General features: G+C 37.7%; 1 protein-coding gene and 1 pseudogene across 2 annotated transcripts in view; both read left to right on the top strand.

Annotated features, from left to right (window-relative positions):
• LOC146454062 (uncharacterized) overlaps positions 1–24001 on the top strand; it is a 58233-nt pseudogene that overhangs the window by 7715 nt on the left and 26517 nt on the right. The gene's annotated exons all lie outside the window — the stretch shown is intronic.
• LOC146454064 (tyrosine kinase receptor Cad96Ca-like) lies at positions 1996–10123 on the top strand. Its single transcript, XM_085095865.1, has 11 exons — positions 1996–2143; positions 2949–2976; positions 3647–3971; positions 4799–4909; positions 5192–5382; positions 5769–5891; positions 6408–6478; positions 6957–6997; positions 7542–7638; positions 8376–8475; positions 8984–10123. Exons 3-11 carry the CDS (start codon positions 3962–3964, stop codon positions 9047–9049), a joined length of 810 nt encoding a protein of 269 aa, XP_084951991.1. The 5' UTR covers positions 1996–2143; positions 2949–2976; positions 3647–3961; the 3' UTR covers positions 9050–10123.

Here is a 24001-nt window from a genome sequence, read left to right as displayed (position 1 = left end):
AGGACTGCTCACTTACTTCAATTCCAAGGAGATACCTATATCTTCGTTCAGATAATACTGACACTCCTTATACAGCTTTTCAGTGTCGGGTATTTTTCAGGTGAAAGCAGTATTTCAGAGTGACAGCAGGTTTGAAAACGCAGATGTTGTAGGATTTAGGTAAGTGAAACATTCTGAGGAAAATTCCGTCGATCAGTTTTCCACTGTACATCATCCAATTAGATAGAATACCAAATATGTCCTCTGTTAAAATTCTAGGCCGGGCAGCGTAATCGTTTCTCTCGTTTTGAGGTTCAAAGAACCCGTCACTGAAGAACAAGTGATGTCAACGTTGAAAACAGCAACAGAAAGCGGAAATCTTGGAGTCTTCAAAGTTAATGATTCATCTATAGTAGCAACAGAGGAATGTGGCTTCAAAAATACTCCCATAACAACAAGAACGACACCAGGTAATTAGGATATCAGGGGCGTTGCCAGGATTTTTCCTGAGATACGCACAATTTTTCAAAACTCCCTCCAACTCCACCCCCCCCCCCCCCTCCCAACCACCCTTCAATTTATTTTTATGTGCCATGATGCTATGATTAAATTTTCGTTATCGTCAGGATGGTGAGGTTATGCTGTAAGTGTAAGCGTGATATAAAATGACAACTACGTCGTTAAATTGTTTGTTGCTTGCTTGGGTTCATTGAAGTGCTTCGATCCCTTTATTCATTAATAAAGCCAATAAGCTAGTCGTATCTCAAGGTTTTATTCACAAATGAGCACTTTTTACCATTGTGGGTAACTTCACTGTTTTTGAGCAGCATTAAGTACGCGCTTACTAAGATAGTATAAATCTACAGATAAACAATCAAAGTGTACATGTCTAGATCTACATCACCAAGAGTAAAATTGCTGAGGCATGGCTTTCCTTAAGGCATAAGAGATATAACGGTTTACTGTTACAAACACAAAGCTAACCTCATTTAGGTCTATTTCCTTATGCTTGTGATATGTATCACGGATAGCGAGGACAACCTCGCATCAGACATAGCACTCTGCGTGGCGTCTTAAACCTTTTCATGCCACTAAAGCTCCTCTCTGCAGCACACGTCAACACAGGGTATGCGAGAAGCTTCTTGACTGAAACAGCAATTCCAGGGTAAAAATGTGGGATAGAAAAGTCTCGCGTTTCCACCAAGGTCTGGGGAATACCATTTTCAACCAACAGCCGCTGATGACGCCACCTAGACACTTCTCGTTTGAATTTATTTATTTGGTTTTTATTCGTTTTATTTGATTTTATCTTACCAGATTTTATTTGTTTAATTTTCGACTTTTTCAGGTACGTACGTGCATATGTGCGTACAGGTAGCAACGCCCCTGGATATATATAGTGACCGATTTTCCTTTCCTGACGATGTCTTAATTCGGAGATGTTTCAAGTTTCAATTGACCTTAAAAATTTGTTGTGTTCCTAATGCAATTCTTAAGGAAATTCCTTCATTCGTTAAGTGTTTTAACTGTTGAAAGCACAGATTCCATGTCCCTCAAAATGAGACAAAACAAAATAAGCCAAACAATGAAGAGGATCATCAAGTGCTATGAGGTTCAAGTCTAATATCAAGAAAAGTGTGAAACAAATAACTGTTTTTTTTCAACTTTCGGCACAAGAGTGCCAGTTGTTCTGTACACAATATATCAATCAAGGCAACACAATAAGTAAGCTTGTGAACATATTAGCTTGTTACTCTACAGTGTGGTAATATTTTCTCCATTACAGTTCAGGTGCGCAATGGATGTTCCTGTAACTACACCATATTTATAGCTGTGGTCGTCATACTTTTTGCAGTCATCATAGTCCTTCTCATCTACGTCGTTTGGCTACACAGAAAAGGTAACATGCAATCTTGAATTAGTTACCAATGCAAGGACATACTGCTTTAATTAGTTTCTCAAACTTTACATCACTGATACATTTAAAAAGGCGAGACCACTATTTTACATCAGAGTCCTACGATAAATCCAATTTCAAAGTAAAAATGATCGAGAATAAGAGAACGACATACAGTTGGTGTATATTAATAGAGAAAAACTTGAATTCCATTTATTTACATATCTTTCACATTGATTGTTTTCTAGTGGCAAGAATAAAGGAAAGGTAAGTTGTCAATAAACGCTTCATGTTGATCTCGGAGTTATATGAAATGAAACTTACCCTCGTTATTCTAAACCATTGTAATCTTGGAACCGCCATCTTAGATCCCAAGATTTCAGAAAAAAGGCAAAACCAGCATGTCAAATATTGACTCAAAGGTAATCAAAATCAATAAAGAAATGTTAAGATGAAAGCCTTCATCAAAATGTTGCTTAAACTATACAGTTTATTTAAATCATTTCCAGATCACTTATCCCTGTCTCGACTGAGGGACGGGCGGTTGCCGACTTCAAAAGTTTATAACCTAGCTCCTGACTTTTTCAGAAATTTACCTGCCGATAATTTTATATGGTAGGTGAGGGTCCACTGAATTTAGTGTTACCATGAAAACATTTTTTTTACAGGTAGAGTTTCCAGAAGTAGCAAGATTTCTGTCATTAATTTGAGAAATTAACTTTATTACAGTTAATTTCATGATCTTTTAGCATGATCGTGTTTTCCGTTTCAGCTTTATTACATTTTGGTCAATTTGGCGGTTTCTGAGGTTTGGGGTGTTTAGGATCACGTGACGTAATTTTCGCGTCATTTGTTGCCATCATTTCCCTTCGTGGAATTCAAAGGACACATCTTTGGACTTACTCTCCAACCTACAAGTCTCAATTGAAGGAGGAGACTTAAAAATGCCCACTCCTTCTTTTCGGAATTTCGTTGGATAATACGTTCTGGGTCCTACATATACATGATCTTTTACAGACTGTTCAAGCTGTTCATCACACTCTTACTTTTCTATCGGTTCTATTAATTCTAGGGCATATCAAGAGCCGCCCGATGAAAAGGCATGTATTATGTATCTTTTTTATATGTATCTTTTTTCGAGTATGCCTGCCTTACCAATTGATGAAATGCATTTTAGTTTATCTTATTTTTAAATCCCCAACGTTGGAATATACTATCAGATTTTTTCTATTGCGCTTGTGCCACTCATCAACATTCACAGTCAAGCAGTACGTATGCAAGGTGTTTAACAGATGAACCTAGTTTAATGACTTAGATCCCACAAGTCTACTGTAGCGCAGTGGTAAGGCATTCGAACAAGAACACGGAAGGTCATGGGTTCGACATCTGTTACAGAAACTCGGGTGTTTTTACGAGTACAGCTATGTCACTAAAAGTGACTGATAAACGCACCTTTCTCAAGTTATAAACGGTTTATGTAGTTCCAAATTGTTCAATTAATACATAAACCCTTATTAACTAAACGTGTTAGTAAATAGTACAATTTTCTAAATTATGTCTCACAGGCAAAGATTAATACTCTAGTTGATACCCAAAGTTCAAGAATCAACTTGCTCAAGTTGTGTAATGTTTTGACAAAATCAAGGAAATAGCTTCCTCCTCTCTGTCTATCTGACTCTCTGTCTTTCTGTCTGTCAGTCTGTCTGTCTGTCTCCGTAAAAAAGAAAGGGGCTGGCTTATTTTACCTTTCCTCTTTTTTATGTTCTTTAGATTACAGTAAAAATGGCAGAACTCGACTCAAATCTGAACGAAACAAGACAGCAAGAGTCTCAAGGTTCTTCCCGAAGGCAATACATGGAACTTGATGAAGCACGTCGGTCACATAACATTTAAAAAACCTCACAGACAAATACCGCACAAGTCAGCCAATATGCACCTTTACAGCCATCGAGACTTTCTTGGGAGATTTGTAGACAGCACGTTAAAATTGAAAAAGTAATTGGAAAAGGTGTGTTTGGCCAGGTTGCTAAGGGAACAGCCATTGGTCTCCGAGGAATTCCCCAAGAAACACTAGTGGTCGTGAAAATGTTGAAAGGTACCAGCTAATTCTTTTTTATTTGTATTGAGAATTTTACGAACTACCTTTCTTTCCATGTTTCGAGTTCTAAGAATTCTCTTTGTTTTTCCTCAGGAAAACAAACAAAATTAAAAATGTTATGATTGAAACATTTCATCACATTTTCCCAATATCTGCCCATATTTGCTAGATTTTGTTTTATATATTTTCACAAACATATTGACTAGAATTGCTTGATGCTTATAAAACTCGGGGGTACGGTATTTCCTAGCAATAGGCCAACGGAGTGTAGTGCTAAATGCGGGCGCATATTAGCGCCTGGATTGAGTATAACTGGGTCACCTTTCCAACAGTTACTAGAATGACGTCAAAAATTTTCAACTCCATTGCCTCATTTGAAATTAAAAAAGCTTTAAACAACTCAAATGACCGAAATCTGTCTCCATCTTGTAATAAAATTGCTAGATAGAGGGGCACAAAGTATAGATGCATAAATACAAAGTTACTGAGTTTGCGTTTCTTAATTCACATTTACAAACAACATTAACTGAGATGGGGCCAGCAGTTGGCTGTGGGATAGGCTGTAATGAGGGAGGGGCTCTAAGAGGCCAGGGATGCATACTCAGGAAAAAGCTAATTCAAGCAGCGCCTGGGTTATGAAACACAAGTATCGTACTTTTATTTCATTTTATTTATTCATTTACTTTGAATGCAATCTGTAGTCACTCTGTCTATAATGTATGTAGCACAGAGGCAAAATCGATATACACTGTATAAGAATTGTAATCTTTGAATGCCCTTTTACTTTGCGAAAAGAAATGAAATCTTTCTTCCGTGTTTTGTAGCTGAGGCCCCCGAGTCAGACAAGAAAGACTTGTTATCAGAGCTTGAAGTGATGAAGACTCTCAAACCTCATCCGCACGTTATTAAGCTATTGGGTTGCGTCACTGAATCTGGTAAGGTGTTTACTAAAATATTAAGTTATTGTTAGGTTTCATCGTCATTTTGACTTTGATATTACAAAGTTATTATTAGCCAACTGTGATCTGTATTCACAGAAAAGGTGGCTGTCTTTTTTATCTTCTTTCGCCACATGTTGTGATCGAGGAAACATTGTTTGAACTGAGGGGCTGTACGAAGAACAATAACGAAAAAAACACGTTTTCCCTTTTGAGAATCTTTAGGTTTTACGAAATGTTTTACAACTAGCAAATGTTTGTGTCTTTCATTTTCCTTAGAGCCGTTGTTGGTGTTGGTCGAGTATGTCCCATATGGGGATCTACTGGGTTACCTGAGGAAGAGCCGTGGATTAAATGACACTTATTACAAAGACCCGGATATCAAACCCCAAACTAGCCTGACGTCACAGCAGCTGATTAAGTTTGCTTGGCAGGTTGCTGATGGGATGAGTTACCTCTCATCAAGATCTGTAAGTGCAAGTGCCTTAAGGAATTTTACGTTGCATTTTTTGCAAAGCTTACCTGGCGCCCATTGGCTGAGACTTATGGGTTAAAAGATAGCAAATCCCACGGGGTGATGTTACAGTTTCATCGATTCGTTCACCCTGCCCTCGCTGTCGGTTTTTGTTTGGGACGTCATATACACCGTGTTCAGGGGTTATAAACAAGAACGTATTTGAAGTTCTTGAGAAACTTAAATTTGTGAAGCTCAAGAATAATTATGCTATTTCTCGCACACGTATACGACGCAGGACACCAGTGACCATACTATGTATTTGCCCCCCACTTGAAAAAAAAACCTCCACAACTTTCTACTTTATAACGAAATCCAAAAGCTATTCGTGCTTTGTTACAGATCATTCACCGAGACCTTGCTGCTCGTAACGTGCTTATCGGAGAAAGAGAAACGTGTAAAGTGACAGACTTTGGAATGGCCAGGGATGTGCAGCAAGAAAACATCTATGAAAGAAAGACGAAGGTATTGAAAAACCACGAAAATAGATCAGGAGAATTGTTATCGTGTGTTAAGCTTTAGATCAACGAATTTTACTGACGTCATTAGAGCGGTTTTTAATTGAGTGTTGTAACAAAAGCAAAGTTGTTACTCTTACTAATCACAATAGACTCAGATAGCACAATGAAGCAATTAGAGCTAGAAGTAAATGTATTTAACCTCCGTCAAACACGGGGAATCGTGTGTGAGGGTTAGGTCACGATTGGTTTTGTGGCTTTTCCTTATCATTGGTTTAAAAAGTGGTGTGAGTTTTGCAGCCAATCACAGTAGTGAAGCAAAACAAAAGCAAACGCGAATTACTTGAAAATCGCTTTATATGCAATTGTGGATCACGAACTTATCCAATAAATCTTACAACCACTAAAATAGTATGTGGTAATTGTTTTAAGGATAGAATGACTCCTTTGAGCTGGCGAGTTTAATCCGGAAAAAAACCTTGCTTCTTGTTCTGTTAATATTTTCGTCTGTACCTAACACTAGGGTCGTTTGCCCGTTAAGTGGACTGCGTATGAGGCACTGTTATATGGAAAGTACACTACTAAGAGCGACATGTAAGTACGTCTTGAAAACCTTCAATGAACACATCCATGTAGCCGATCTTTAGCCAGTAGAAAAGAATTTTTGATATTTCTAATACGTGAAAATCGATGTCTAATTCTGGCTTTTACTTTCGCTATGTGCTCCATTCAAGACACTGCCACAAATTTCCTCTGATGGCTCTGTTTGGCATCTGCTTATAGAAAAGTTAGCACCAGATTAAAAGCGTGGGTAGCAATGTGTTTAATCGAATTTTCGATTATTGGGCTCACCTCAGTCGTAATTTTTCAATTCTGATACCCATGTGCAATATTACTCATTCACTCATCCCCTTTATCTGTATGGCACAAAGCTGTATGTACAATATGAGGGGAGATGTAAGCAACCAGTCTAATCTTTTCATACAGAGTCATTTTAAAATTATCATAATTATAAAGAAAAATGGTATTAAATGAAATGACCCATTATATCGTATGTTATTTTTTTTCACAGATGGAGCTATGGAGTCCTCCTTTACGAGATATTTACAATCGGTAATTTAAAGTATATAGAAACATTGTATCGCTTTCCTTTTTTTCGTCAAATTTCTTTCATAGCTGGACACTTTTATTGCATTATTGCTCAGGCCCCCATCTCTTGGCCTTGTGAGACCGAATAAATTACTACAACTCCTACACCATTGCAACCATAACAATGAAGCTTAGAATTTGTTGGCTTAAAAATTGCGTCATACTATCTGAGCATCCGCCATCTTAGATCTAGAATCTTTGATTTGTTGATTTTTCATGACTTTAGGAAGTAGCAAATTCTGTCAATAACGAACGATTTTGTAGTGAGTTAAAGTGTAAAAATGAAACTAGCGATTTGGGAGGAAAATGGCTGGGTTGCGCAGTAAAAGTGCCAAGGTAACCTTTCCCATGCCAGAAACTAATCCAGTTCCACTTGAATCCAAGCATAAAATTGTTCCCCTTTAAATCAGAAATCAACCTTACTTTCTAATGATGGCCAAATGAAGTACATGATTACACCAATGTTTCATGATGGTCGATGATTTGCCGGAAAATGTTCTTTTTCCAGGTGGTTCACCGTATCCACGAACGAATGGCAGGAAAATTGCAAGCTTACTTCAGCAAGGATACAGGATGCCTAAACCACAACACGTGGATGATGAATTGTAACTTAAATTCAATTAATTGTTAACAATTATCATTATATGTTGAAGATAATTACTCTTCTTAAAAAATGGATCATTTTAAAATGCAATTCCAGGGATTTTATTGGCTCAACGGCTATGGTATAAGAGCCATTATACCATGCCTGAGAAATAGCGACCATTGAATTGTCATCTGGCCATGGTTGTTCTTTTAAATTTATTACTAAAATTACAAAGCGAAATCAGCAGGATCTAGTAATATTTCTTGATTGTTTTTAATAACACAATTTTTCCACTCAACACCAAACTCCTCGTGCTATCTACCATCTCATATCCAACAAACGCTCGTGCAATAACTGTTAAATTACATTTTAAGCAAATAAGGAGAGGCATTTTAAGTTTCAAAGCATTTATTGGAAGTGCAACGTTGTATAAATGCCATATTTTGCAGACCAAAATTACGCAGGCTATAAGTAAATGTTAATCTCATCTTTTGCAAAAGACGAATGCTTTAAAAATAAAAGAAATATTGGAGGAGGGGGGACCCAAAACCAAACAATAACAAGAGATGTAAGCGACCTTTTTGTGATCTCACCTTTTACGACAGTAACAATATAAATGTTTTGATCACCATGTAGGAATTTCAAGTTGAGAGTTCTACATCCATTCAACCACTTTGTCTTACTATTATCATTCATCAAAAGTTTTACTAACGTTGGGTAGTTTCAAAATCATTATTACACATTTTTTCCTGACAGGTATATAATCATGATGATGTGCTGGGAGGAAGAACCCGATGCAAGACCAACATTTGCGGATTTGAGAAACAAACTGAAAAATATGGATAAGCAAAATAAAGTAAGCCTTTTGGCTACAGAAAATACATCTTAATATTTTAAAGGTGTCTACATGAATTTAACCCTTCATTTTAGAGGCAAGTGACATTTTAAATAGAATAAACTTCAACAAAAAACGTCTTCCCTACCCATAAGTCAGTGAGAAATACCTTACATGAGGTGGGAATTATGTCCTGATTTTCGATCATTTGCTTATTGACTTAAACTAATCAAAACCTGAGATGATAAGGTGACAAAACTGAAGAAGGTGTTGTCAAAACATATAAAAAAAACGGTCTTAAGTAATAAATAACAGCCACATTTTGGGAATAAACAACTGATAAAAACATGGCTATGATGGTTCAACTCGTTTAAATACCATCAGTGATCTTTAGTCGACCCTGGTTTTATAGTCAAGTTTTCGCGTAAAAGGCCTTATTAGTGCATGCATCATTTCAGTAACTTTGCAGTTGTAGTCTTATAGTGAGAACGATTGTGAGATAACAAGTATTTTTTCTTTCTCTTTGCAGAAGTATATCAATATGAGCATGTATGACACAAAGTTATACGCAAACGTTGAAGACCTGGTTGTTTAAAAAAACAGAGCTCATCTGGGACTTTCATGCATTTTGCGGAGCCAAGCATCAATTTTGCTACGATGCAAATTTATGACTTAATTTCCAATGTACCGGATATCTTGAACTTTCATATTCAACGCTGGATTTTTCTACTTTTTCTCTACTGATGTACCAAAGTGGTGGATAGCGTACTTTGCTAAAGTTTTCCTCAATTGCTTAGAACATGTATCCGGCCAGAAAACCGGTTTTGTTTAGACACGGAACCAAGAAACAATGCATAGTTGGTTCAAAGGAAATCTTCACCTTTACAAAAGTGGGTTTTGTTTAACTTTAAAGCTTAGTTTAAGAAATTCGAAAAATTGGATTTATTGTCGCCTGTTTTCGTTTTTTAATTTTTTGCGCGCCGCCATTTTGGATTCCATGACGTCTTACGGTTGCCAAATTATCCTTTACAAAACGGACAAAAGATGCAACCATTGGACGACACAGAATCCTAAATTGCAGAGCGTGGGAAATTTCGAGGTGAAAATGTGTGACAATCTTATTAATGCTTTCTCAGCTCTGAAAATTTAGACACCATTTCTCATCGACTTAAAGTCAATTTGCTCTAAGAGTGGTGGTTCCCTTTAATAGTCTTTATCCATTATACGGGAATTTAATTCAATACAATGCCAGCTGCATTTAGCCAATGCTTTCAATGCTTTTTAGTAGCTAATGTAAGACCATTGCATTTTAAAGTTGCCACAATATTCTATTTGCTTTTTGTGTAAAACGCCGCGACAATAAGTTGGCATTAGCATCCGAAATATAAACCTTTCTTAACAGGAAAGAAAGGATACAAGAGTTTTTGCTTTTGGACTTTGCGATAAAAGAATTGAACTGTTACAACTGAATTAGTTACGTAGAATTTAGTTCGACATGAACACACTGGACTGATCAGATCAAGCTACAAAACAAAACGACGCCCTCTCCTATTGTTAACTAGTGAGTGGTGCAGTTGCGATTGGTCGCATTCTTTAGCATCCAATCTGTTTTTCTAATTTAGGTTAGCCTGGACACAATAAGAACGAAATAAAATTGAAATCAAAACCACGCATTTAAGTACAAGCATCAACTTTATTTATGTTGTTAGTTATATAAGAAACGTATTATTTACAAATCGATTGAGACCGAAAACCAGAGGACGACCAGAGGACGACCTCAACGTATTACCACCCTCTCCTCCAGAAAGAAAAGGCGTTGGAAACTCTCGTTCGAAAGATTCTACAGAAATCCACTGCCGAAGCTCTCCTTGTATGGCTTGCCAAAGGCACATCAAGAACAATTAGCCGTGCTTTCGGAATCGGATCTTGTGTGATCAGGAGCGGTTGAAGTATGTGGGCAGCAATTTTCTTCCATTTTTAATGTCTCAGCGGGCTCTCAACAGTGATTTTGTTTCCAGACAATTGCCTAATAGGGAACACGCTTCACGTGTAGTGATAAGGCATCGCTTGTCAACAGCAGTGCCCCTGGTTTTCCTTTCTTCGAAAACAAAATAACTCGAGACTCGTCGACCGATCCTATGTGATCCATTTTAAATACAAATTTCTCCACTTCTTTCATCTTTCCTTCTGTAAGCTCTCCTTCTCCTATCAAGGAGAGAAGTTTGCGGGGCTGTAGAAATACTTTCCATGCTGATTTTTTTTAATAGTTGCATTTAAAGTATGTTGTGTCGCAACCATTTAAGGCATGAACGGCAGAAGACCGGATGCAAAACTAGCTGGAAGATTTTCGTAGATAGGCCTGTTGATGAAATACTTTCGCTCAATTTGTGGCTGTTCCAGGCAGGCCAGAAGAAGGCATGTTGGGGACATGTGCGACAAGAAGCAACAGAACATCCGTATCTCTTACCGATACAACTATGTTGTCATGGCTGTTGTTGAGGCAATGAAGTATCAGACGTGTATCTGCTTCGTCTTCGGTTGCCTTTAGAGCAGACAGGTTGATAGCCCTTTCGGATGACTGCACTTCCCTTTTATCTACTTATCTACGAATCCTCCAGCAGATACAAATTACTTTGTCTGGGGGTGCGTTTTCAAATTTACACTTTTATATTTCTTTGTTTTTTATACGTAACTTTGTGTACCTGGTAAAAATATGGCATTGTATTCTTTCTTCATGGCGAACATTAGTTAATTACAGTGATGTGTTGATCTTTTTCTCTGTAAAAGCATTTTTTATGAAAGGGATTCAGTGTTTAAATAAATAAATAAAGATGATCAAATGATGATGATGATGATGATAATGATGATGATGATGGCCTAACTTGTTATCTGGCAATGGAAAGAAGCTTGACCAGCTGTAAGGGAGAGGGCAACTTCCATGGTCAATAACACGTCGGGTAGGGTGAGTGGATTTTGTGCGTCTTTTTCGTCTCGTTTCAGACTTGAAATCTTCCGCAAACCGATCAAATATGACGTATATTCCCTGACAGCGGGATCTAGCTTCAGAAAAGAAAGAAAGCCATCTGCAAAGTCCCCAAACGTTTGAGCACAAGACGGCTCCCAATTGCAGCAACTGATGTAAGACCATCTATTAACAGGAAAGAAGCCACTTTCAAGCTCTTCCTTTTTTTACTTTGGCAATTTATTCTACTTGTAATTATGTCAGATATCTGCCCAGTTATGAGCCTGCTGAACCAGACTTCTCTTCTTAGCCCAGCTTCATTGGCAATGATTAGGCGTTGAACAACATTTATCTCGGCTCTTAAAGTTCTGGACTTGTCCTTCTCTTTGCTGCTCTTTACAACTTGCTTGATGTAAGTAGCGAAACAGGAGAGTTGGAGCGTTATTCTTGTGCATTTCAGTTTTGGTGATTCATCTTGCTGCTGTTAAGAAACAGCCGCCAACCCTTGCTCCACGAATTCGTTCATCTGTTGCTGACCAAGCTCAGCAGACTTGACTTTCGTCAGTGACAAGTTCTTTAGTGGAAATGTTACAAAGACCAGCTGGATGTTCTGGTGGCGACACTATTTTGTACTGCTTGAGTATGGTGAGCGATGAACATTCATCCATCTTGTCACGATCTTTCCTTCCACGAGTAGATTCGTTGTGTGTGCTTAGTCACTGGACTCAAGGACCTGGAGCGAAATTAGGAAGCGTGATCGGAAACACGTGATCTGCTGTCATACTAAAAAAAGGAAGCAATCAAATTTATAAAAAAAAAGCACTGCTTTGAATCCAGGATAACAGTAAATAGTTTTCTGTTATAATTCGTCCAGTTTAAAATTAACATGTTTCTCCTTGTGAAAGAATATTGTGACATTACATGACGCCATGTGTTGCGCCACGAGACGGCAACGTGCCTATTTTCACAATTTACGAAGCCAGACACAAATTATGAGTGAATTGGCATTACAAGGTCCAAACTTGTGAAAATTGGCTCAGTAGTTCCCCCTTTTCTACATATTTTATCATTGCGATGACCTCATTTTCGATGACATTTTTGTGACGTCATTTTCAGACTGAAGATCGCAAAAAGAACTTTGGTAACAAGCATTTTCGTTTTCAGCACGTTAAATTACTTAAGAAAACTGTTACCAACTTTTACTAAGAAATGCTCCTTGATTTATCTGAGATTGACTTTATCCAAATATCGACTAGTCTACTACGCTTTCCAGCAGAATTAGATCTGACTGCCATGGAGCCAGTGCTGGAAATAATTCATTTTGCATAACATTTTTTAAATTCCGATTCTTTGTATTGTTCTTCTCATATCACTTGTATCAGCAGGGCTATGTTGTGGAGATGGAACAGTCCATGTGATGGAAGCGTCTATAACAGAATCATCGATATACAATTAAAAAAATGTATAATTAATTTTTATTACAACTCAAGGACCCCTCAAAACAGAATTAGACAAGTTCAAGTCAAGTCATGTACAGTACATGATACATAATATATTAATTACATTTATACTACATTAACTTAGTGTTGGAATCAGTTTAACTTACTTTTAATGAAATTAATGTGTAGTAAAAATCTATCAAGTGTGACAGGAACAGTGTGAATACTGTCATAAAAGCCAACGTTTTAATTAAGTGTTAATTAGTGAGAGCGGTTATTTGTCAAGTTATAATGCCCTTGAAGCAGTCTTTGCTGGTGTCAAAACTGTAGTTTTTGTACTTTACTGCAGACGTTCATGTTGGTTAAGGCCCCAGTAGTTGCCTCTAAGACCTTGGGCCCGTACGTCCCTTGCGTTCATAGGTATTGTGCTAGATAGCATTCGCATGGAGGCTCACCTCCCTTTCGCTTTCTAGGATAAAAGAAATGCATCAGTAATCCATCTACGGCCGATCCGCATAGCTGGTGGAACTTCACCAAACCCTAATTGGCACATTACAGATTGCCTGTAAAAAATGGTTGTTCTGCGGAGAACCTGAAACTCTCATGCAATTTTTTTTTATTCAATTGTGTTTGAATTCCACACTGAACAAACCCAAATGTATGATTAAGTTGGATTACCCAACGATTGGATTGGTTATGCCGAGATCATGCAGTACATATATGTACAAAAAAAAAATCAATTGGTGTGAAAATGCGCCTTAAGAGCCGATTTCTGAAATTATCAAAAATCGGGCGTCAGTCGTGAAATTTCGAATTCCTTCATATTTTGCCCATATAATCTCTATAGTGGAGTATTTTCAAAAATAACGTTAAAAGTTTCATCAGCGTGTTATTTTTTTCGAAATCGGGCAAAGTTTGAAATATGGCAAATTACCGTCCTTTCGGTCACGAAACTTACTAGAAAATTACCCATTTTCATCTCGCTCGTAGAAAGAAACGCAATGTTCTCCATTGATGAAATGTTTACGAAATATAAACACATCCCTCTTCTTCATAATGCACTAGTTAAATTTAGATAAGCTTGGAAATTGGAAATGCTTCGGCCGTTAGAAGAAGCCCAATTTCGGCAGTTTAAAAAATTAGCAAATTTCATCCAATTTCAACACAAAAGAAACCCAATTGGTACGTCAAGTATAAATTTAAAATGCAGACAACGTTGAAGCACAACCTTTGTAGTTGACTGCGTTAAAATACTTCTGGCGGCAATGCAAAAGTATCCCGTCCAGAGACCAAAATGTGAAGGGTACTTTGACACGAGGAGAGCCTGTGAAACAAACAACCGCCGTCACGCTACAAACCAAGTCTTTTGTTAAATAATTACTTGCAACAAAGAATATGTTTTCTATACGCTGTACAGAAATTGCTAATAGTAGCTTATTCTCTGTTGAACTTAGTAGGATAACATTTTGTATGATTTTGTTAACTCATGTATTTTTACATATGTAGAAGTCAGGATTAGGCACATTTTGCTGTTAGTTGTGTAATAGGAAACTGTTTATATTATTCTGCTTCGGCTACATTCAAAAATACAACAGTCAGGAAATACCAAAAGTCAGAGTATTTCTAAGCTGTACTTCATCTATTGATTGAGGTTTTAAGACAGGAAAGGCAATTACTTTAGAATTATCAAGCAAAGATGGTATAAATTCACTTAGCAGAGGTCAAAGTTAACAGCAGAGATCAGATGTGATTGTCGCATCGCAGTATAAATATTTATGAAATATTGCTATAAACTAGCAGTTTATTCTTGCCCTGAATTCGAAAAAACTCGCTACGGACGACTTACCACGGTGATCTTATCTGCAGCGCCAGTAACTCGTTTGTTACTTGTTCGCCTTCGTAGTGCGTGAGAAGATAGTTCGGTTACCAGGTCCCACGCGGTTTTGATCACGCCTTTGTCAGAGTCACGCAGTTACAAGCATTTCAACTTTTTCCGTTTAAAACGAGTTACTGGCGCTGCAGATCAGATCACTGTGGTAAGTCCTCCGTAGCGAGTTTTTTCGAATTCAGGGCAAGAATAAACTGCTAGTTTATAGCAATATTTCATAAATATTTATACTGCGATGTGACAATCACATAGCTGATCTCTGCTGTTAACTTTGACCTCTTCTAAGTGAATTTATACCATCTTTGCTTGATAATTCTAAAGTAATCGCCTTTCTTGTCTTAAAACCTCAATCAATTTCAATCAATTTCAGAAATCGGCTCTTAAATAGTTCTGGAGTTTTCTGGGAATGGGTTTAATCTTATTTCTTGCTCACTGTCATAGAACCAGAACTTAGAAAATATTCAATAACGCTTTCGACGTTAGGGACTGACTTTGAATTTACACTTCTAAGCAAAGTCGCCACAGCAACTGTAACCAGGTAGCACTCATTTGCACTGGCTGCGGGCGAACCACATTCGTCGAATACCGCATACTCGTCGACTGCATTCATCTTTACAGAAGAGTCTTCTATAAAGAAGGGGAAATATCTCTGCTTGGCAATCGACTGCCATGAAATAACTTACTAAAAACTTTCATTAGTTAGTGTTTCAGAGTCAATGCTTAATCCCAACATTTAAGGACTTAAGCTTAAACATGAACTGAAGCTACATGTACAAAATTAAGCTTAAATAATATAAGCTCAGCGATAAGTATTCCTTCAGTATTACCTTTAAAATAAACGAAACCTTAAGAAAATGCCTCAAAGAAGTGACCAATTGTATTTTTAGGTCCTAAATGAGAACAGGGCTCATTTTAAGCGAAGTTTTCACCAAATTCATGAGCATGAAATACCAAAGTCTACCTGTAACGGTCGACGGCAGCACGGTTATCTAATTCTAAACTACAAGCTTAATACCTGTTTCGGGGCAAAACAGGAGGATTTGAAGGAGTAAAGAAGTTAAGTGGACAATCAGTGGTATGGCTCTTTCATTTAAGTCACATCTCTCACAAATACGAGTTCACAACTAGGTTGAAATGCACACGACTGAAAATTTCTAAACAGATATGTGAACCAACAAGGAAGTCATTGAAGTATCCCATGATGCTATAATTATAACAAACAACACCCGCCACGCGGTCGATAAAAATGGACCAAATAAATTTTAAAGCATTTAAAAAAAAATAGGAAAAAAGAAAAACAAACGATATGATTATCAGAGTGCTTCAAAAAAGGTATTTTATCCAACTAGTTGGTAAATAAGGACAGATGCCAGACCAAAATGGAAGTAGCATTCAACAAGATTCAACAAGATGCCTGCTATACTGGCATTAAGCGTGATGCTGGGGCTGATTCATCTATTCCAACTGTATGCTTCGCCGATTAATAAAACTATCCTTGTTAATGGACTAGTTTCAGTCACGAAGACCGCGTTACGTTGTTTCCCTTGTGTTACGCGACTTAGACTTTCACCGGAATTTTGTGAAATTCCAGAACGATAACGTAAGCTTCTCAATGACCTCTTTTAGTCTCGCGTCGTGGTCTAAGACTGTCAAGCAAAGCACGATTCATTCGCCATGAACTCACCAATTTCCACCGTTTTAAATGTCGAGTGCTTCTTAGAAGTTATTCTTTCGATTTGCCGCTTCAAAATGGTGAAATATCCGTTTGAAAACGGCACACTTGAGTCCAGAACATGTTATAAACAATGTGGCGCCACAATTTAATGCAGTTTTAATGAACAAATCAAATCATGCGTTGGCGTCACACAGGTAAGGGTGAGTGGGTCCCCTCCCTCGCGATATAAGTGACAAGAATGGATTTTGATTAGCGGGCTGTAATTGAAGACAATCAGAACAATACATTCCGAGTAGGAGAGAGGAGAGTTTAATAAATAAATTAATTTACCGATTTGTGGCTACGACGAAGAAAAAAAAAATGAAATGACCCGTTTTAAGACACGGAATGCCCCCTCAGGGCATCCCGCGTAATAACATTTGGTCAATATCTGCCCGGAAGGCCTTTTAACATCATTTCAGATTTCCAGATAATAATTGCGGTGGAAAACCATGTTCTTGTTACCGAAATATCTCTTAACAAATCTCGTATCGAGTGAAATGATAATTATTTTGATGTCGAAGGAGTAAAAATGGCGTGTACAATGCAAAGAAAGAGATAATAAGTTAGGGCAGCTGTCAGGAAGTTCGGAAGCACAAAGCGGAGAGTCATCGATAGTACAGAGTTCCGTTCAGGAAGATTCAGCCCTGCTGAAGATCCACGTGACTTGAATATTAAAGTTAAAAAAAAATTCGAACTACTTAACTGTACTTATGGCTTGTCTAAATTAAATTCTATATGTTTTTATTCTCTATTTAACAACTCAGATCGACAATCGATAATTTTTCAATTTGCTTAATCTAAGTTACGTGATGCATGCATTTTTTCATTGAATGAACCGCCATAACCGCAGATGAATACAATATTGAACAAGATGCCTGCTATACTGGCATTACGCGTTATGCTGGGGCTGATTCATTTATTCCAACTGTATGCTTCGCCGATTGATAAAACTATCCTTGCTAATGGAATAGTTTAAGTCACGACGATCGCGTTACGTTGTTTCCCTTGTGTTACGCGACTCAGACTATCACCGGAAATTTTAGCCTCCCACGCAGACGTTCTTAGGGCAGGAACGCGTGGGAGAACGTCTGCGTGGGAGGCTACGGAAATTTGTGAAATTCCATTACGATAACGTAAAATTCTCAATGACCTCTTTTCAGTCTCGCGTCGTGGTCTAAGACTGTCACACAAAGCACGATTCCTTCGCCAGGAACTCACCAATTTCCACCGTTTTAAATGTCGGGTGCTTCTTAGAAGTTATTCTTTTGATTTACCGCTTCAAAATGGTGAAATATCCGTTTGAAAACGGCACACTTGAGTCCACAACATGTTAACAATATGGCGCGACAATTTAATCCGTCTTTAATAAATGTATCAAATGATGCGTTGACGTCACACAGGTAGGGGTGAGTGGGTCCTCTCCCTCGCGATTAAAGCGACAAGAATGGATGTTGATTGGCCTGCTGTTGTTGAAGACAATCAGAACAATACATCCCAAGTAGGAGAGGGGAGAGTTTAATGAATAAATTAATGTACCGATTTGTGGCTACGACGAAGAAAAAAAAAAACAAGATGCCTGCTATACTGGCATTACGCGTTATGCTGGGGCTGATTCATTTATTCCAACTGTATGCTTCGCCGATTGATAAAACTATCCTTGCTAATGGAATAGTTTAAGTCACGACGATCGCGTTACGTTGTTTCCCTTGTGTTACGCGACTTAGACTTTCACCGGAAATTTGTGAAATTCTATTACGATAACGTAAGCTTCTCAATGACCTCTTCTCACTCTCGTGTCGTGGTCTAAGACTGTCAAACAAAGCACGATTCCTTCGCCATGAACTCACCAATTTCCACCGTTTTAAATGTCGAGTGCTTCTTAGAAGTTATTCTTTCGATTTGCCGCTTCAAAATGGTGAAATTGCTGTTTGAAAACGGCACACTTTAGTCCAGAATATGATATAAACAATATGGCGCCACAATTTAATGCAGTTTTAATGAAGAAATCAAATGATGCGTTGACGTCACACAGGTAAGGGTGAGTGGGTCCCTTCCCTAGCGATATAAGCAACAAGAATGGATTTTGATTAGCCTGCTATTGTTGAAGACAATCAGAACAATACATCCCGAGTAGGAGAGAGGAGAGTTTAATGAATAAATTAATGTACCGATTTGTAGCTACGACAAAGAAAAAAAAAAGAAAAGAAATCGATCCGTTTTTAGATACGGTATGCCCCCTCAGGGCATCCCGCGTAAAAAAAAAAAAGAAATCGATCCGTTTTTAGACACGGTATGCCCCCTCAGGGCATCCCGCGTAAATAGCGTCGCGTAGGGCCTGTTGCTATTAATAGCACTTTACGTTTTCTGGAAACACGGAGTTCCGTAGGCAAATTGTGATCATTTTTCTGTTTCATATTAAGGTCGAGTAGAACTAAAAAAAAAAAACATAGAACAGTCAGAAATTGAAATGAAAGGAATGTTCCGAGGTTAAGCCGACACAGTTGCCAAGAAACAAAAGACTCGTCTGAAAACCAAATCTATTAAAACACGGGTCATAGTTTAATTCTAGTTGGCGAAAAAGCTGCTCTATGCTAAAGACGAATTGTGAACTCTACTCCAGTTTAATCGGCTTTTCTACTGAGTTACTACTGGGCAAAATAGTATCGATCTCGTTGTTGTTATTTTTGTCGTTCTTTCTTTTGTTTTGTTTGCTGATGTATTTTTGGACAGGGCGGAGGAAACTGTCACATCCTGAATCAGCTGGCCGACGATATATACAAACAAAGAAAACGAAAAAGGGCTGCCTTTTCATTACTCGAAAGCATCGAAAATGTAACAATTTCGTATTTTTACGAACCTACATGTAATGAGGTAGCAACAACTGAGCAAATTCCTGAAGTACACTTTTTTATCTCCTGGAAGTGAAAGGAGAACTATTTTCTTACAAATTGGTATGTGAAAAGTAAGGAATTGAATCTCCCGCGGAGACTGGACCCTCAGTATGAAACTTATGGAATATCCCCTAGAGTAGTACCTAACAGGACTCAAATCTAGGTAATTGTAAATAAAGTTCAAAACCTACAAACAAACTTGCATGCCAAACTTAAGCACCGACAGGACAAAGACTTGCACGCAGCAATTCCGTAAAAAAAACCGACATCCTGGGGAGGGGAAGGTTAATTGAAGCCCCGCTTGGGTTTTTCTTCGACTTCTTCTGTTACAATTAATGATGAACAGGGCATGCAGTCATATGTCGACGATGACGCCATATATGAACTTGACTTCATAACACAACCTCGTTCCCAGGTCTCTTCTCTTCTCACCCTGGGAACGAGGTTGTTTTTTGAATAAACGCCATATTGGACCATTAGTTTGGATTTCCGGTTTCTCTGAAGCTATCATCTCAGTTTGACCAAAATAAATGGAGATTGAAGAAATGGGAAAATTAAATAAATAAGAAAATGAAACTACAGAAAAAAGCTTACGAAACAGTGAATGTAGATGTAAGTCTCAGCAAAAGTTGAGTAGGAAGATTATGGCATCCCTCTACAGGAGTTTAGGCGAACAATTTTTATTCGAAAATCATTCGAATTTTTACCTTCAAATCCGTAAGAAAACCTTATAATTTCTTTATTACGAAACGGCTTTCGTGATGCTCAAATGGTAACGTAGTCTCACTTGCAGCCGTTTTTAGTGTCGTCACGCAACGAGGAGCGTCGCGTGACGACACTAAAACGGCTGCGAGGGAGACTAATGGTAACGTGACACTTGCTAAAATACTCGAAAGGTCGTAAGTAACTGTGTTCCCGTATCCAAAACTCAGTGATGCGGACATTGCTTAGCTGATTCAACTTCAGTACTGCTACAGTTCATTAACCGGATGATATGCACAAGAATATGGTTGGTGGCGTCCTACTTGCATACTTCATATTGAATTTGTCGTGTTCAGGTTAGTATGAATAGAATAAATATTCGGAAAACACGGTCAGGCCGCTTCTCGCAAAAGAAGTGCGACGAGTGCTTTAGCTAAAGCAATTCCGAGTGCCAACTTTCTATCTAGTCACTCTGTAAGGAGGCAATGAAACTGATGAGATAAAACTTCGTCATTTTCAACCATTAATGTCTCTCCAGACCATGTATTGTTGCGATCTTCTATAAAAGACAAATTAAATAGCCTTTGTAATTTGCTAGGTTTCAGTTTCAGGTAAATTTTCTATTTGCATGATCAGGATTTTCGGTTCTGTTTCAGTCGATTTCGTTTTGACTCGATGAAAATTTACAAACAAAGAACATAACTAAACCTTTTGAGTTATTAGTTGTTGCTTTGAGGCTTGCATCACGGATAAACAACCATCCAACTTTAATCGGCGAACTGTTCGGAAAGGGATCTAACTGAACCAGTGAGTATTATGTTGTCGTGGACTGCATTGCTTTCGTTTTGGTTGACTTGCTAATATATTGTAGTCTAAACGTGCGGACAACTTTTGAAGATTTTTTTTAATGATTTCCCTTATAGCTTACAAACCGGTTAAAAACCACCCTCTCTTGCTGTGTTGTTATGATTCTTAAATGTTATCCAGATAGAGCTAGTATAGTATATATATAGTATATTCGGAAATAGCCTACGAACAGCAGACGTATTTCCAGTCGTTGCTTCTAGAAAGATCATGATGAAAAATACCTACTTGCCAAAAAACATTTTAGTGCAATTTGAGGGCGAGATATTAGCCCTGTGAGTCCATACAAATCAACAGGATGAAGGTAAGAGGTTATCGCCCATATAGGCCCTATTCCCATCGTAATCCCTCTGAAGTTACTTTTAGAAGGTAACGATTTTCTCGCGGATAATGTTACCTCGCGCGTTACATCATCATCATCACCGTTTTTAAATCATAATCATACACTTCCGTAAAAGAAGGCTTAAATTTTCTGACAGCTAAACGTAATGTAACACTCTTACATAAAAAAAGCTAAGATTTGTTTCTCGTTTTTTTTTCTTTTAAGAATCTCTTGGCTACATGCGTAATTAGAAAGCTAATGGAGTGTAGATTTCAATGGCCAAAGGGATTTTGAACTCACTGATAAGAATATCAAAATTCGTGTCGAGGTTGTGATGTTAGCTCGTCTGTTCAATCGCGGCTTTCAATGTTTCGACAGCTAAATATAATGTAACACTCTTGCATGAAAAAATATGTTTCTCGCGTTTTTTTCCAACGAATCTCTTAACTACGTACGTGATTAGAAAGTGAATAGAACATAGATTACAATGACTGAGGGGATTTTGTACTCACCGCGATAAAAAAAAAAATCGAAATTCGTGCCTAGGTTGTGATGTTTGTATTTGTCTGTTCAATCAGGGCTTTCAATTTTCGCCAGCTAATCCTTTTTCTTTTATTTTGCAAAACTAAATAGCTACTTACAATACTTACAATGCTTACACTAAACAATACTTACAATACCTACATTACCACATTACAATACTGACAATATTCCCGACACTGTTTAGAATAATTAATAAATAATTACATTACAGTACAGTTGTAACACTATTACTGCCACGCAACAGTTACAGCAATTACGTCAAATAAATACAATATTACACAATGTTTACATTTTTTTTTCATAGCAAATACGTGATACTAAATAATTATACTACTTACGTACATGCATCCACACCAGCTACCGTTCCACCCACGTGGAACATACTCCGCAAAAGGCAAGAAAAATAAAAAAAAAAACAAGAAGCACGTACCTTTTAAAGATTGTAATGTGAGATCAGAGGAAAAGGGGGAACGTGTCAATTGTAGGATGAGTCTTTTGTATTCTACAAGTCCAGATATAGAGTCTTGCGACTAAGAATAAAAGGTAAAAATTTTTGCAAAATAGTGGGTGGGTCTTTAAGCCTATGACCATGGAAGGGGTTACTTCAAGAGAACGCACAGGAGAGTCGTTTCTGAGCAGCCATTGCCTAAAATTATGCCAGAAACCGGACGTTATCGTACAGTTGCAGAAAAGATGGATGAGAGTTTCCTCTTAAATTTTGCAGAAATTGCAAAGATCGTTATCCCGTAGCTTTATTTTTTTTTAAGAAATCACTAGTGGCAAGTCTCCTGTGTAGCAGTTTAAATTGGAAAACGCGAAGTTTTGAGATTTTCGTACATTTAAAGGGCAGCCTGTAAGCAGTCTTCCAGTCAATAGGTTCATTTTTTTCTATCATGCAGTCTTCCGACCATTTCGTTTGGCTATTTACGGGCTGCTTTCGTTTCTTTTCTATACGTTTCTGTGTACTATCTTATTTGTATTTTTGGCCTTAAGAAACTTATCAAGAAAACCTTCGTAGTTGATGTTTTCTTGAGAGGCGTTATTTTTAAAGATTATATATAACCAGATGTTTTACAGCTGATATCACTCCACAGAAACAGAAAATTTATCTTGATGTTATAGCGTTCTTTGAATTCGAGAAAGATAAAAATCTAGTCTCATTTTCCATCAAATGACCGATATTCTGTATTCCTTGAGAAGACCACGATAAATAGTGTATTGGTTTATTATTAACACGAATAAGAGAATTTAACCAGCGACTCTGTGACAGTAACTGTTTTTTTGAGCAAATGTAATCTTCGTAGATAACATTTGACCAAGTTTGCAAAATTTCTTGCAAGAAAACATCCGATACCTTAAAGTAAGTTAATATATCCTTCTTGTGGAGATTACCTTTGAACATAATGTCTCCGCCTAAGTATCTTAATTGTACATTGAAGAAAAGCTTCCATTTTGCCTCATTTCCCTTGTCAAGGTATTTTTTCACCCAACTTAGTTTCAAAGCTTGGGTAAAGAGTCTTATATCAATCATCTTTAGACCTCCATCTTCATTATCACTTATCATTATGTCACGCTTAATCTTGTCACCTTTGCCATCCCACAAAAACTTAAAGAATAGGGTGTTGACTTCATCAATAGCACACTGGTTTGTTGGCAAAGGTGACAAAATATACGTGAGTTGAGAGACAATTAAGCTTCTTAATACAGTAATTTTTCCCAGTAGACTTAATCTACGCAATTCCCAGCAGCCCAAGCTTGCCTTAAGTTTTGTTATTTTCTCCTCGTAGTTAACTTTCGACATTATTTCTGGGTCAGTTGAGAAACATACCCGTAGAGTTTTTACTTTATCTCTCATCCATCTTAAATCGTGCTCGGGGCACAGTTTTTCTTCGCTTCCTGCATTTGCGCCAATCCACAGCACTTCTGTCTTTTTATAATTTAGTTGGAGGCCGGATATCGCTCTAAAAAACTCTAAAATCTGCAGTGAATTTTGGAAGGATGCCCTAGATCCATCTAAAATAAGATATGTATCGTCTGCATATGGATTGATTTTAATTTCCTATCCATCAACTAATGTGCCTTTAATATTATTGTGTTTCCTTATTGCGTCAGCAAGAAATTCTGCGCCTAGAATGAACTGAAGTAAGGCGACAGCGGGCAGCCTTGTCGGACCCCTGCTTTCTAGCTTGAAAAGATTACTAGACCAGCCATTGTTCAAG

The sequence above is a fragment of the Pavona decussata genome, unplaced genomic scaffold, assembly GCF_977016875.1.
Source record: "Pavona decussata unplaced genomic scaffold, jaPavDecu1.1 SCAFFOLD_315, whole genome shotgun sequence".
NCBI classification, from domain to species: Eukaryota; Metazoa; Cnidaria; class Anthozoa; order Scleractinia; family Agariciidae; genus Pavona; species Pavona decussata.
This window is presented reverse-complemented; position numbering and strand designations above follow the sequence as displayed.

What these genes read in the sequence shown, in the direction of transcription:
- LOC146454064 (XM_085095865.1), top strand. An exon ending in TACACTACTAAGAGCGACAT is followed by an intron (nt 6,479 to 6,956) that starts GTAAGTACGTCT and finishes TTTTTTTCACAG; the next exon opens with ATGGAGCTATGGAGTCCTCC. An exon ending in TTACGAGATATTTACAATCG is followed by an intron (nt 6,998 to 7,541) that starts GTAATTTAAAGT and finishes TTCTTTTTCCAG; the next exon opens with GTGGTTCACCGTATCCACGA.